This window comes from Pan troglodytes, chromosome 4, assembly GCF_028858775.2.
Source record: "Pan troglodytes isolate AG18354 chromosome 4, NHGRI_mPanTro3-v2.0_pri, whole genome shotgun sequence".
Taxonomy (NCBI): Eukaryota; Metazoa; Chordata; class Mammalia; order Primates; family Hominidae; genus Pan; species Pan troglodytes.
Window position 1 is genome coordinate 133299925 of NC_072402.2, and position 15198 is coordinate 133315122.

The 15198-nt window shown below is 51.8% G+C and overlaps 1 protein-coding gene across 1 annotated transcript; it reads right to left on the reverse strand.

The window, feature by feature from the left end:
- Positions 1-6710: 6710 nt before the first annotated feature.
- Positions 6711-14035, reverse strand: CXCL14 (C-X-C motif chemokine ligand 14). Its single transcript, XM_527018.9, has 4 exons — positions 13693-14035; positions 13412-13517; positions 9548-9661; positions 6711-6849 (listed from the first exon to the last, which is right to left on the reverse strand). Exons 1-4 carry the CDS (start codon positions 13790-13792, stop codon positions 6834-6836), a joined length of 336 nt encoding a protein of 111 aa, XP_527018.2. The 5' UTR covers positions 13793-14035; the 3' UTR covers positions 6711-6833.
- Between the last annotated feature and the right edge of the window lie 1163 nt (positions 14036-15198).

Below are 15198 nucleotides of genomic sequence, written 5' to 3' on the forward strand. Positions count from 1 at the left end.
AATTACCATAAACCAGGACTGTCTCAGGCCAACCAGAATATATGGTCATCCAACCTAGGAGTGTCCAAAACTTTTAACACTGCCCAGGACAATTTAGCTTCTCTAAACCTTAAGTTCTTCATCTGCAAAACAGGACTTATAGTGGAGTTTGGTGAGAAAAGAAAGTGTGGTTGTTGCTATTGTGTTGGTTAAACTTTGCTCCCCTCAAAATATGTGGAATCAGCAGGATTGGTACCCTAGTAGCTATAAATGAATTGAAGGGTATGCTTTGTCTCGTACTTTTCTTGGCTTATGACATTTTTTTTGGCTGTACCGATGTGAATACTTAACTCCAGTCTATCTTTGCAGGCCATTATTTCAGGGGAAAAAAGCCTTTGTGATTTAGAAATGATTCTTGTGTGAGCACTGCCTTAAAATAACAATGGGTTGAAAGAAAGAGCTTGTTGCTTCACCATCCCCGTTGCTCTGGGGGAATAACTTTGAATATTAGATCGGAGTCTCATCTGCATCTAATTAGACATGCCTACCACTCATCCCGGAATATCAACTCTGTCCTCATTGTGAAATGGGGCAGATTATTTGAAATCCAGCTTTGAATTGATTTTTTACCCAACAGAAGATCATTTTGCTTCTAACCAAAACGTTGAGTTGAACTTGACGACATCATGGTCATTTTGCATCTTCAGTGTATTTGGTGTTGGGGGAAAACCAACCCTGCTGCTCCTCTACTCAAGTGGAATTTGTGTCTACCAAATGAGAGCTGGAGCAGCCGTTTCACAGCTCCGGGGCTCCCTTTCTGCATCGGGGGAGAGGCCCTAGAGGAGCATGTGATTTCTGCAGATGTCTGCCTGTAGGAGACAGAACTAGACACCAGCAAAACAAACCTGGCTGAGGCTGGTTGTTCGTGTGGCCCAGGTTAACTGGGTGATTAATCTCCATTTGATAAACAGGGGGTCAGCCCTGAGCCGGAGCATGAGAGCACATTGGAGCATCCTGTGGGCTGGGGTGGACAGGAACTGTAAGACACTGCGTACTTCAGAGAGCAGACAGTCTCCTTGGAGCCCGACACACGTGGGTTTGAATCCTGTCTCTTCCACCTGCTAGCTGTGTGAACACGAGTGATGTGTTCACCTCACTGAGCCTTGGTTTCTTCATCTGTAACATGGAGCTTCAATAGAACACCCCCGTTGTGGTCGTTACCAGGATTCAATGAGATAGGGTATGTAAGGCCCTCCACACAGGGTCTGGCTTACAGTAGGTAATAATTACACTAGTCCTTGTCGCTGTCCTCACGCAGCCTCGGGGAACTTGGAGAGCTCTTGGCTGAGACACCCGGACTCTCGGCTGCCCTCTGGTGGTGAGGCTCAGCGCGGACCTGCGTGGAGGAAGCTGGGAAATGTTACTTTGAAAGCAAGAAAATAGCTTAGGGTTTTAGTGCTTTCTTGAAGACCTCCAAGAATATCCATGTAACTTTTCAAAAACAGGAGGAGAAGAAAACACCCCAGGGGCTCTAAAAAGCAGCACGGTGTCTTCCTTGTGTGGGGGTTGAGCAGGAAGGGTTGTGTGGGCTTCTTTGCCTTTGAGGTTCTGGAGGCCCCCATCACGGTGTCCTGGCAGGACAGGCAGAGAGAAGGGAGCTGGGCGAGAGGGGAGTGGGGACTGAGGCTGGGGCTGGGCTCTGTGGACATGCGTCTGGGGCATGGCCGATGCTCCTGGGCCTCCTCTAAATCCCCCAGCGTTCTCTACTTCTCTGCCCCTGGTGCTCTGCCGCAGCTAGCCCATCTCATCGCACATGGGCATGGCGGCCACGGGCCATGTGAGAGCCAGGATGGAATCAGCACCTTTTTTTTTTTTTCTTGCCTGATAATGACTTGCAGTCTGCCATGAGCCTTCCCAGGACTGACAGATGTCTTGATCAGGGGTCTCCTCCTCTGACCCTGGGTGAGACACCCGCTCTTTGGGGCTGCCCCAGAGTCTGCCGTGAGTCCGTCTGGCAGTCAGACCAACAGGCAATTTCAGGCAGCTTCTTTGCCTCCCTGTATACTGAGTTTCTGGAGGGGCCATCTCCAGCATCCAGCACAGAGCAGATGTTTAATCATGCAACAGTAGCTGGGTGAATGAATGGCTGAACTCTGTCCTTGAGGATAAAGGAGCACAGCCAGTCATACCTCTGTTCCCCATGGTGCCCAGCAGAGTTTTGCACATAGCAGTAGCTCAGGAATGCGTGAAGAAAGCATGTTCTCAGGGATCTCCCTATGATCCTAATATTAATTCAACTGTGTTTGAGTACCTCGTAAGTGCTATCATAGATTCTGGGAGGTTTTTACAAAGCAGCATATGACACAGCTCCTGGTTTCTAAGAAGGGCTTCTTCTTAGATGCTCAGGTTCAAATAAAACTGTTAAATTGTAGTGCAGATTATGTAATAATTCAGGACCAAAATGAGTCACCTATATGGATATTAGAGTTGATACTGGAGGCAGGGTTGGCCCCATGGGTTTGTGACATGTGAGTTGCACAGAGCATGTCTGGAAAGGGCCCCATGCTTGGTTTAATGCCCTGCTGTTGCCGTCTAGAAATTCTTAATAATTTTTGAACGGGAGGCCTGCATCTTTTTTTTTTTTTTTTTTTTTTTTTGCACCTAGGCCTGCAAATTATGTAGTCAGTCCAGGATGACCAGGAGAAGCTCTGAGTGGAGTAGATCTGAGAGCGGTCAGGTGAGGTGGAGGAGTTGAACTGCAGGGCTAGGCTGGAGCTCTCTGAGGACATGGCCATGTTGGTGTCAGCCCACTACAGCACCAGGGCCTGCTCAGGACGAGCCTATGGGAAGTCAGGGCAATGGCATCTGGAATCAAAACAAGCCTAACTGTGAGGATGCAGTGGCTCCAGTGGAGGTGGGGCCTGTATGTGGGCCGGGTCTGCCCTGTGTGCAGAGGAGAAGCTTGCTCTTATCCAGGGAAGCCCATGAGAGCCACCAGTGCAGAGCCTGCTCTGAAAGGCCACCTGGCCTTGCTTTGCTGCACTGGGATTACTCTCTTTCCTGGAAGCTGGCAAGTGGACACCTCATAGGGATACTGGGAGGCCCAGAGAAGAGGTACAGGAAACAGGTCTGTAGCCCGGGAGAGAAGATTCTTCCCTGGAGCCTCGCACAGTTCTAGGCGCCTGTGGGTCCTCATTTGGTGTTTGGTGAAGTGTTTGGGCTCAGAGTCTATTCTTAGTGGTCAGGCTAATCCCTGTCTGCAGGAGGAAAGGGCCCAAGCTCTCCCTGGAAGCATAGCCCAGCCTCTGTTGTCCTGGGACCCCATCTCTGTAGGGAATGGAGATATTTACACGCAGACTCTCCACCGTTTCTGCGCTTTGACCAGCTGAGGCTTGACTTCCAGGACTTCCTCTATTGTCCTAAGCAAAGTGCTTCACTTCTCTGGGCACCTGCCACATAGCGCATTGTGGGAGTGCAGACAGAGCATGTGGGGCCAGTGCTTGGGTGAGTGCCCGGATCAGTGGCTGGACCAGTGTGAGGTGACACTGTTGCTGTTATTAATGATCCAATCTGTAACTGGGGATGTCAGAGAAGGGAGGGACCATCGGGGCCAGCAGAGTTAGAGGAGGGTGGCCTAGCACTAGAGCCACAGGCAGGACGAGGAGAGCCCCAGCAAAGACAGGGAGTGTGTATGGCTTGTTTACAAGCGGCACCCCACGGCCTGTGCTGTCTTGGAGCAGCTTTTGCTCTCGGTGGCCGGGGCTCTTCAGCCAGCTTTGTACACTGCCCTTCCCTCCTGAGGCTCCACTGGTGCTGCTCTGAGGCCAGGCAGGGTTCAGGGCTCCCAGCAAGAGGCTTGGCCTCTGCTCTGCCCTGCCCTGCCCTGGTATGCACTGTCTTCTGGGGCTCTTGCATTCTGTTCTGTCTGTTGGTCTTGGGGTTTCCCTGTCTAGTCTACCTTCTTTCTCCATAATGAAGGGAAAGGCAGGGCTGCTGCAGGGCATTCATGGTCACCAGCTCACTGTGGCCTCAGCTTGCCCCTCCTCCACCCCTCAGCAGAAAGGCTGCCAGGCCCAGCCAGTGGAGGGTGTGATGAGTGGTAGCTGTGTGACTCTGGGCAACTTTCTCAACCTCTCTGATCTTCAGCTTCCTCAGGAATACATGTGGTGTAATCTGAAGCCACCAGGAGGAAATAAGATGGTGATAAAAGCGTTTGTGGTAGCACCTTGCCGGGGACATGCTGGGACAGGGTACTTGCTGGGTGTCCTCATAAGTGTGTGCAGAACCAGTGTTTCAGGAAGCTTCCGGGGAGGTGAAGGGGACATGGGTGACTGGCTTCCAGTTGCTAGTGTAGCAGACAGGGTGGAGTCCTTCTGGGTGTGGAGAACCCAGGGAAGGCAGAGAGGCCTGTTTCAGGGCCTGGCTGACTTTAGGATACAGTGAGATGCAGGGCTGTGGGTAGTTGGTACAAAGTGCAAAGTGGCTGGTCTGGTGTTGTGCTTATTAAAATAGCTTCTGGCTGGGCATGGTGGCTCATGCCTGTAATCCCAGCACTTTGGGAGGCTGAGGTGGGAGGAGGATCACTTGAGTCCAGGAGTTTGAGACTGTCTTGGGCAACATAGAGAGATCCCATCTTGCCAGGCATGGTGGTATGTGCCTGTTGTCCCAGCTACTTGGGAGGCTGAGGCAGGAGGATCCCTTGAGGTCAGGAGTTCAAGGCTGCAGTGAACTATGATCGTGCCACTGCACTCCAGCCTGGGTGACAGAGCGAGACCCTGTCTCAGGAAAAAAATAAAAATAAAAAAATAAAAAAAGGGCTTCCATTACCACGTGCTCACCATGCCCTGGTATCCTGCTAAGTGCTTTACATGGGCTTACGACATGCAGTCCCTAGAAGCACCATGAGGTGTGCCCTACTGTCCACCTGTCCACCTGGCAGGAGCAGGAACAGCTCCAGTATCTCCCAGGCGTGGCTCCCAGATGCCCAGCTCCAGAGTCCCACAGCCTCCCAGGTGGGCATTTCCCACCTCCCCGAGTCCCCCTGGCATCTTGGGGCCCTGGACCCCAGGGTACCTTGACTGGCCCCATCTACTATCTTCTCTAAGTGGGAGAATATGAGTGATGTGCTCACCTCATTGAGCCTTGGTTTCCTCATCTGTAAAATGGAGCTTCAATAGAACCACCCCCGTTGTGGTGGTTACCAGGATTCAAAGAGATAGGGCATGTAAGGCTCCCCGCACAGGGTCTGGCTCACAGTAGGCAATAATTACACCAGTCCTCTATTGTTGCCGTCCTCATGCAGCCCCAGGGAACTTGGAGAGCCCTTGGCTGAGGCATCCAGGCTCTTTGCTGCCCTCTGGTGCTGAGGCTCAGTGTGGTCTTGCGTGGAGGAGGCTGGGATCGTGACCCTCTAGTTCCCTGTGCTCCAACCTGCCCGCTCTGATAAACCTGCTGCAGGGGTAGGAATCGTCGGGGAAAGAGCCTTAGCCTCAAGGCCTGGCTTCTTGGCTTCCCGACTGTAATGACAGCTCCACACATTCCACAGAGGTGATGGTGTTGACAGGTATTTGGGAAATACCAGTTTTCTTTCCCAGCATATTTGTCCTTATTTTTTCAGGACATGGTAAACATTTTATTGTCATCCTAGCTTAATTAAATAGAAAAAAGGTGGCAGTCTAGAATTTTGGTACATTTCAAATATATTTTATTACTTTCCATCTTAGAAAGAATATGAAACCTGCATGCAATGCTAATGGTTTCTGACATGTACATAGCATATAACACAGCAGTACAATGCGGCTTATACTGGGGGGCAGTGTGTGGAGGGGGCGTTCTTAAGGGTATATGTACAGAGGAAAGGGTGCATGGTCATCTTAGCTTTCGAAAGAGGACTGCACTGTTTAACACTGAAGAATTACATGGGGAATCACAAATATATTGCTTTAGTACTGCATGTTCTGTTGTGGTGAGGGAAAGAAACATGCTTTGAAGGTTTTCCCTTGTCAACAGAATGTGTGTCTGTAGCTGTGTATTGCGCATGTATTCATATATTTTTAAGTTTTCTCCTAAGGTTTTTGCTGACAGTGTTGGGAACCTCACATGCTTCTGAAGCATTAAATATTGAACCTGTGAACCTTTCAGAAATCCTCAGGTTGGGAAAGACCCCACACCTTCTTTAAGGATCATTTGTCTCGCCATCACAGGATCTTGGAAATGTTTCCTAGGGTGTGTAAAAATTAACCAGGGGGGAATGAAGCACATTTTTCTGGCAACCAAACTTGAGTTCCTCAAAGAACAGATGCAGAGAGACCTGCTCCTGCTTGCCCGGCTACAGGGGCCACTGCGGAGTCACACTGAGGCTGTGACCGGCCATAAGCCCAGGAGAGCCCGTGGCAGCTGTGCCGAGGCGCCAGGACCTCTAAGCGGAAGCTTCCCAAGCTAGGAATGGAGCAACACTGCAATGAAATGTGTCCACCAAGCTCATTGTTCCTCCCGGGCGCTTATAAAGCTCAGATGTATAGTGACGTATGGACAAATACAAAAAAGCATTTTTTAAAAAGGAAAGGCATGAGTTTTCCCCTTTTCGATAAAAAGCAGCCTGTGATGAAGTCTGGAGCACAAGAGAGATGGGTCTCCCATCTGGAAGCCTTTCGCACGCAGCTATAAAATGTAAAAACTGACCGTTGGTAAAAAGTGCTTCATAACAATATATAATTTGTGTCTTATGCCTGTGAGAAAGAAAGGCTTTTTTTTTTTTTTTTTTTTTTTTTTTTTTTTTTTTTTTTTTAATCTGCAAAGTCCTTTGCACAAGTCTCCCAACTGGTTTGGAGTTTTCCCTTCTGAGGTTTTTCACCCTATTCTTCGTAGACCCTGGGGAGAAAAAACACATGGGTAAGTGGCTCAGGACATGAGGCAGGCCGTTCACAAGCTGCTGGCTAAGCGGCTTCATTCACATCTGGTCTGCAGGGAATGCCCCTGTCCCAGAACTGCAGGAACCCCCAGGAGAAGTGGGAGGGATCCTTCTGAGGATGTGGTCCCAGGGACCATGAAAACTCACACCAGTGTGGCTTTGTCTTTTCTAACCATCTGCAATCTCACTTCTGCAATCTCATTTTGTCCTCAGAGGCCTATGGAACAAACCCGCTTTGCATATGAGGAAACTGAGGCACCACAGACTTAAGATTTGCCCAGTGGCCACCGACTGTTAGTGGCAGGAATGTAGTCTTTCTCTAGCATGGCGGGCTGCTCCCACACCTCCTTGTTTCTTTCCGCGTCTGTACTCAGCCTCTCTATTTAGAGAAAATAGCAAGGGTGGGAGGCATTCCCTTACTTGACTTAGGCTTGTATATTTCTTTGTATTTTGCCCAAATAATGCATGTCCTCCAGAAGAATGCTAGCTCTAGAAGCTGCTTCCTGGAGACAGAAGAGGTGGTTGGTGGGGTGGGGCAATGGTGCAGGAGGCCTGTGCCCCTCAGTCCCTGCTTCTGGCTGCATTGCCTCATCTCTACTGGTTCCCAGCCCCACCTTCCCCTCACCTCTCAAGCTGTGCCCAGTTAGATATTTTGCTTTCTTCTAGTTCTGCCCCATGGCTGCCCTGGGGCCATACGTTACACTTAGCCTATCACTTTTCTGTCTCGTTCTTGATTTCTGAGTAAGACCGCTGAATTATCCATTGAAATAAAATGCCTGACTAGGCTGCTTCCTGTGGTGGCCGGAAGCTCCCTGGAAGCTCTGGTCTCTGAAGTGCACAGAGCTCCTCTGTGTGGCCCCCATGCGCCTGAGCCCACCGTATACCCTTCTACTTCCTCCAACCTAGCTTTGGCATTCTCTTTCTCTCTCTCTCTGTACAAAGAGGACTTCAAACACTTCCTTTATCACTGTTCTATATTCATTAAGATATTTTCAACTTGTTTCAGGGGAGGGAGGTGGGGAGGGCAGGGACCTCAACACTCTAAGAAAGAGGGTGAACTAATTTTATAGCAAAGTGAGAGAAGGCCTGGTAGTGAGAGGCTCTCGTTGCTTTTGTTATTGGAATTTTCAGGAAAAAAAAAGCAGGGCCATGTTTAGACCTGTGGGTGCCTCCTTTTCCAGGCTGCAGCTCAGGTGGAGGGGAGGAGCAAGGTGAGCTAAAGGTTTGAGTATCCCCCAGCAGTCAGATCAAGATGCCCTCAGCCTCTTCCATAACCTGCCCATGGGATTAGCCTTCTGCCAGTTTTGATGACACAGGGCCTGGAGGGTGACAGAGAGTGGACTGCGCAGTTCTGGCCTTTGCCACATGAGCTGCCTGGCTTGACTAGAAAGAGGGCTTCATTCCCAGCAGATTTATAGAAAATAATTTCTTGCTCTCATCACTTTCTATTTCAAGCAACTGCAGATGAGGCTGTTTTGGAAGCAGCAAAAAAGGCTCAGGTATAGGGGTTGAGCCCGAGTGTCAGCTCTGGGAGAGCTGGTCACAGGGCTGAGCTTGGGGTAGCACGGCTGGGCCAGGTGAGGGGAGGGCAATGCAGGCACCCACTATGGCTGTACCTTCCACCCTGTGAGGGCAGCTCGTGGGGTAGCACCAGGAGGCCTGGTTTGCTGTCCTGGCTTTGCCCTGTGCTCCCAGGCAAGTCACCCCTCTCTTCCATTTAGCCTTGATTTCCCCCTCTGCAGCAGGGGTGCTGGCACTAGTTCCTGGGGAAGTCACCTGCATGGTGTGTGCATGCATGCGTGTGTGTGTGTGTGTGTGTGTGTGTGCGCTTCCTGATCATGCTATGCAGGCAAATGTGTAAACAGACTCTGCGTATTTGAGGAGTGAGACAGGACAGGCTACCTTCGCATGGTACAGGGGAGCTAGGAACTGGATTCTCCCTCCGAGGACAGACATAAGACCCCAGGAAACCAGAGATGGGAAGCCACCTTCTGATTTTAAGGAAACAGTGCCCAGTAAGTACAGGGCTGGTTCAGGGTGCTGGTGGTCTTAACACTGCTGCCTGCCTTGGTTAACAGTGGCTCTGATTTTAAAGAGCCAAACCTGTGGTGCCTTCCAGCACCTGCGAAGGAAGGAGTTTATCAGGTTTCTGGGCAGCAGAGGGAGTGGGGCACCTTGGAGAAGAAAACATGTTTCTGGCAAGGATCATCCTCAGCACCTCATGGTTTTATAGTGCAGTTTTATAGCCAACATACACAGTCACCTAAGTGGTCACATTTCACCCCACTGAAGTCCTCAGAGCTCCCCTGGCAGCCATGCCAGTGCTCACTCTGCCATTTAACAACTTACGTAACTGAAATAAAAAGAGGAATTAAGATTATAATGCAAATATTAGAGTGAGACAGACTTTAGTTTACAAAATGACAAACCTGCCATGCTTGCAAATGGACAAGAGATGGATAGCTAGCTTTGGTAAGTGGTGAGTTCCTTGTCCCCGGGGGTATGTAAGCATTGTCTGAGTATCTATTTGCTGTGGATGTTGTGGTGGGTGTTCACGTATTAGATGGGGCTAGATGACCTGGTAGGGGGGGTCCCTTCCCATCCTGAGAGCCACAGCTGGGTCTGGTGGGAAGGAAGGTGAGTAGAGGCGGGGCGTACCTGCGCTTCTCGTTCCAGGCGTTGTACCACTTGATGAAGCGCTTGGTGCTCTGCAGCTTGGGGTGCAGGCAGTGCTCCTGACCTCGGTACCTGGACACGCTCTTGGTGGTGATGCTGAAACGGAGCAGGATGAGGTGGAGGGTTGAGGAGCCTGAATAACATGTTGCCTCTTGTGTGGCCTGTGAGTAGCCCTGGGCTAAGTCAGGGCCCTGAGAGACTGTGGCTTCCTGCCTCCTCTCAAGGGAGCCGACTTATGTGCTCACTTCCAGCCTGGCTCTTTGGAAAGTTCTGGTTGTCCCCTTATTCTCTGACTCCATATTAGGGCCTAACCCTGTATGTAGTGAGCAGCCCTCACTTTTCCCCTGGGAGTCCTGAGAGTCTGGGATGGTCTCTCCCACCCCCAACCTCATGCAGTGTGTTGTCTCCAGGGCTCAGGCCTCTTTTGGGGAACAAAGGTCAGAGGACTCCCAGCCCCTCTGAGCCTGGGATCAGGAGGTGGAGAAAGCTAATGCCAGCAAGGTGCACGTGCCAAAACCTCTGTCCTTGGATTTGAGGAGCTCATGGCAAGGCTCAGACATGCCCCGCAGACACTCTGATTTCTGTCTCCTCAACCCCAGTTCCCTCTGACCCACCACAGATTGTCCCAGGGCCGGGCATCTCCTGATCCTGAGGCAAAGTCTTGTTGGCCTTGTGGGAGGTCCCAGGTATCTCACCCCTAAGCAGAAGAGTAAGACCTCTCTTCTGCACAGCCTGAAGATCTCAGGCCTCTATCAGCCCATGTCCCAACACCCAGCAGAAGCCTAGCCATGTGGTAGAGAAGCAGGTGTTGTGCAGACTGTAAGGGCCTGGGACTGAATCTCAAATTTGGCTGTGGGACCTTGGGTAACCTCTCTGAATCCAGTTTGGCCATCTGTAAAATGGGTATAATAATAGGACTATCTCACAGGGTTATTGGGATGATTAAAAGATACAATCTTTAGAAAGTACCCAGGACCTGGTAGATGCACAATTAACAGTTACTGTTACTAGTCATTGGTCATGGAAGATGAAGTGGCCAAGGGGAAAGAGTAGCCTTGCTGTGGGGGCTCCAGCCTGGAGGGCGAGGCAAGCCTGCTGCTCAGAACTTCTGAGCTCCTCTAGGCCACAGGCATGATAGGAGTTGTGGGTAATAAGAGACCACCTAGGGTATTTGGAAAAGTGCAAGGTGAGAGGTGAGGATGCCACTTCTTGAGGGGTCACAGCCATGCAAGCCATGATGGTAGACTGGGGTGCTGGAATGGGCTTGGAGGGCAAAGGGGGAGACTGGAAGTGAGAGTGGAAAGAGTGAGAAGAGAGGGACAGAGGTCAGCTCGTTCTCCACTGTTAACCAAATGGAAAATGTCATGGCTTATATGGGCTAAGTTCTAGAAGGGATAGGATTCCCATTACTTCAGTCTCCCAGTTGATGGGGAAAGAAAATCGGATCTTGCCACCAGAATGGGGGCATAATGTTCCTGGGCAACCTGTTCTCTTCCCTTCTCCATGCTCTGGGTTTCTGGGGTCCCTGCTAGGGCCTAAGCTCCTTGGGGCAGGGGCGGGTCTTCCTGCTGATGCCAGGTGACGGTGCCTGCCTTGACTGGACTCCTCTGTGACTCCGGGTCATTCCTCTAGCCTTGAGCACAGGCCAGGCTTCAGAGTGAACTCTGGTTGTCTCTCTCCCCCACTGTGCCCAGTCACCCTGCAGGAATTTAGCAAATGCTTTTCTCTTTCTGCCTACAAGGCTGCTTTAGCATTCTGAAGGAAAGGATGTGGCAATGCCTGATAAAAACCCTTTCTCAGTTAGGTCAGTGTGCAGGCTGTGCATCCCAAATCCTGAAGGTCAGGGAGAGCAGGAAGGGAGAGCAGGAAGGGTCACTCAGCCCTCTCACTACAGTGCTCAAATGCCACGTCATAATACTGGGATTATGAAAATCGGTTGTGGAGTGCAGACATGGGGATTTGTGACTCCAGCAACTATCAGAAATTCTGAGTCCTGTGACCCTCTCCTCCACAGTTCTGGCGGTGGGGGTAAGGGTTTTGGTGAGAGCTCCATGGACCTATGACACAAATTGCTCTTTCTAGAATTCGGACTCTCCTGGATCCTTCTGGGTGCAAGGACTCCCACTTGCAAAGCGGACCTCTCCCCCCGCCCCTACTCCTGCCCCCACCCCCAGCCTCAGCAGAGATTTCTGGGTGACTCAGGGTGAGCTGGAAAATTTGCTTTTGTTCAGCCTTTGTGGCTGAAAACCTGCTTTGCAAAAGTGCTGGCCCCTCATCTGATTTGGAGAGTTTTAGGATTGTGGAGAGGGAGAGGAGCCCCCAGCCCTCAGGGATGGAGTGGGAGGCTCTAGGGGGTGGGGTAGAGGTTTAGTAGAGGGTGACTGGATTGTGTGCTGATCTCCTGAGGCCCCTGCACGTTTCTACAAGGCTCCGTAAAGCCTTTCTCGCACTTGCCTAGCTATAGTTTTTCTCTATATGTGGAAAAGTTTAGCCAGGAAAAGAGCAAGCCTATTTACTGAGGGCTCTGTCCTTTTTAGGTATCACTGCGTCCTTTACCCTGCTTTCTTCCCCTGCAAGGTCTCAGAAACTTGTTTGGTTAATAGAGTGGTTTTCAGCTCTTAGACGAGTGAGATTTAACTTGGAATTCCCCTGTCATTCTTAGCCCCCAAACTGGAAGCCCTGAGGAGCTTGGAGCTCCTTTCCCAGCTCATTTGACACTTGGCCCCCACCCAAAAGGATTTTTGGGTATTTTCTTTGAATTTGGTCTGCAAGGCAAGGGGTAGGGACAAGCGAGTTAATTTAGGTGTCTGTGAAGGAAGGCAGTGGGGTCAGCTCAGTTCCAGTGGATTTCTGAATTCCCCTAATTTCAGCCTGACAGTGTAGCCCCTAGACGGGGATGGGGGGTGCTGGGTAGGGGTGTGCACTGCTTTCGCAGACACTGTGTGAAGGCCTTTGCGCCGGTGGGGGCCAGCTGGTGGAGGGCACTTGCCCAGACTGAGAATAAAGTGCGTCCTGTTTCTGGGGGAGGGGAAGAGGGGCCAATGGTCTGTGGCAAATATTTGGTAGCCGCTTTGCCAAGGGCTCCCTTCCTGGCCAAGAGCATATTGATGAGGAGGCAGCGGTGCTGGCCTCAAGTGGTTAATTGGGAAGGCGGAGGAGCAAGAAACTAAGTGTTCTCTCACTCTGCCCCAGTTTTTCCAACATTCCCCACATCCCCACCAAGCAGGGCTCCAGCCATGTGGCACATTAACCCCAGCAGAGCACTTTCTGCAGTACTGCTCCGTATCGGGGACCCACAAGGAGTACAGTCGGTGAGGGAAGCTCGTGGAGCGTTCTCAAAATAAAATCTCTAGGAGCCAAAAACTTGCGGTCCACTTGTCTCTGACTGGAACAAGGCTCTGAAGGAGAGTCAGGATTTAAGATAGTGTTTGCATTAGTCCTCTATCCAGTGACAGGAAGGCAGCACGCCTCACAGTTTGCGTGTGAGTGTGTTTTAAGTGATTTCAGTCTAGGTTTTCTGAGTTGGCACAAGGGAACCCTTTAACCCTTGATGGCCCTAGCAGAGTGGGTGGCCCATGGTACAAATAGGGAGACTGCTCATTTGAATCCTAGCAAGGGTGAACTTGGAGGCGCTGTTCCGGAGCGGGACAGTGACCCCCTTTCCCGACTGTCTTCCAGAGTGTCTCGCCAGCGTCCTAAGGACTCTCTGGGCAATTACAAAGGCTTTTCCAGGGCCTTGACAAAGTCGGAGAGAAATGTTTGTTAGCCCGACCCAGGCCCAGGCTGTGCCCTGGCATTGGGTTGACAGCAGTGCGCACCCCCTCAAGGTGAGGAGCGAGAACTCACATAACCATCTTCTCCTCGCAGTGCGGGTACTTTGGCTTCATTTCCAGCTTCTTCACGTCGCTGTAGCGGATCTTGGGTCCCTTCCGGGAGCACTTGCATTTGGACCCTGCGAGCGAGCGCGGGGCAACGGCTTAGTTGCTAGGCGGTCTCCTGCCCCTCGACCACCTTGGTGCCCACCCAGACCACCCCCCGCGGGATCCCAGGATGCCTAGAAATTGGCGCTTGGGTTCCCCAGGACAGGACAAGACGAGACGGCGACAAGGGGAGCTCCCCGCACTCACCGTCCACACGCGCGGTGTACAGCGCCAGCAGCAGCAGGAGCAGCGCGGCCGCCAGGAGCCTCATGCTGACCGGAGGGGCGCGGCGTGGGAGCAGGGACATGGGGAGGGCGCTGGCCCGTCGGAGCGGCGGCCCGGAGACGCCACCCAGCTCTGCTCGGCTTTCTCTGCCCGGGGCGCGCCTTCCGGCTCTGCTGGCTCCGGCTGCGCCGTCGGTGGATGCCCAGGGCTGTCTGTGGCCGTGCGCTGCGCTCTGCGCTTGTCTCCGCGCTCTCTCCACAGCCTCCCTCCGCCCGCCCTGGCCTCTTTTAAATCCGCTCCTGCCCTCGCAGCGAGCGAGCTCATTAATATGCAGAACCACTCGGTGACTCACTGAGATTTCTCAATGTGGTGAGGGGAGGAGACCTTCCCAGCCCGCCCGTCGCCCGCCCCGGGAAAGGACCCGCTATCGCAGCGGCGCACACCCGGAGCCACGCGCGCACACGCACACACACATCCGCTACCCGCTCGCTCACACAACACGCCGCCTTCGCACACTTGCACACCCATACCACAGCGCGCACACATTTCCAGCGTCCCGCTCTGCCTTTGGGGAGCCCAGACGGTGGAGAGGCTGCTGAAGGGCACTGCTTTTCTGAATCGCGTGGTTCTCTCTCTGGCCCGGCAGGCCAGCTTTTCTGAGCCGGCGGGAGACCCAGGCCCAGGGCCCAGATCCTCAAAGACCTGAAAGGCTTTTGGAGCAGGTGCCAAGTGTGAGTGCCTGCAGGCCTGACCCCCAAGGGCCCCTGCTGGGCCAGAACACAAGGCCAGTTCTGGACAGGGGCTTGTCATAGACTGTCCAGCAGCAAAGTCATTGACTGTGATCACTGGAACTGACTCAAAGAGGGTATGTGTGTGTGTGCGGGGGTGGGGACGGGTATTGGGGAGGAATTTTGGTGACTCCCAAAGGAAAGCTCCTTAAAGTGGGTCAGTGGCCTGGTGGCTGTGTGAGTGTCTGGGTGGTGGGGAGAACCAGGAGGAGTCCTCACTCTCACACTACTCTCCAAAGCCAGGTAGAGAGCCCTAGTGGAGAGCGATGACAGTGGTAACCATCTGGATGAAGGCCTTCCCATGTTCTAGACATTGTGCCAGAATGCGAGGTATAGTGGTGTGAGCCCAGCCATAGTGGCAGAAATTCCCTCCTCACTACTTTCCAGCACAAGTGATTTTACCGCTCTCAGCTTTTGTTTCATCATCTGTAAAGTGCAGATCATCACAGTGTTTCTGATAGGGTGGCTGTGAGAACTATAGAAATCGTACATGTTGTCAGTACCCAGGAAATGTTACTTATTGGCACCATCGTTTTATGTCTAATTTATCTATTACTTTGATTCTTACAAATTGGTACTTTTCTTCCAAGTTGGTACTTTTAATTTCTTTATTTGACAGGTGTGGAAACATGCTCTGAGAGAAGAAATAACTTGTCCAAGGTCACAGAGCCAGGAAGCAGGTGACTAGGCCAGGAGGGTC

Coding starts and splice junctions, on each gene's coding strand:
- CXCL14 (XM_527018.9), bottom strand. CDS start 13,792: ATGTCCCTGCTCCCACGCCGCGCCCCTCCGGTCAGCATGAGGCTCCTG. Junction 13,518..13,692: donor GTACACCGCGCGTGTGGACG/GTGAGTGCGGGG, acceptor GCTCGCTCGCAG/GGTCCAAATGCAAGTGCTCC. Junction 9,662..13,411: donor TGCGAGGAGAAGATGGTTAT/GTGAGTTCTCGC, acceptor GCTCCGTTTCAG/CATCACCACCAAGAGCGTGT.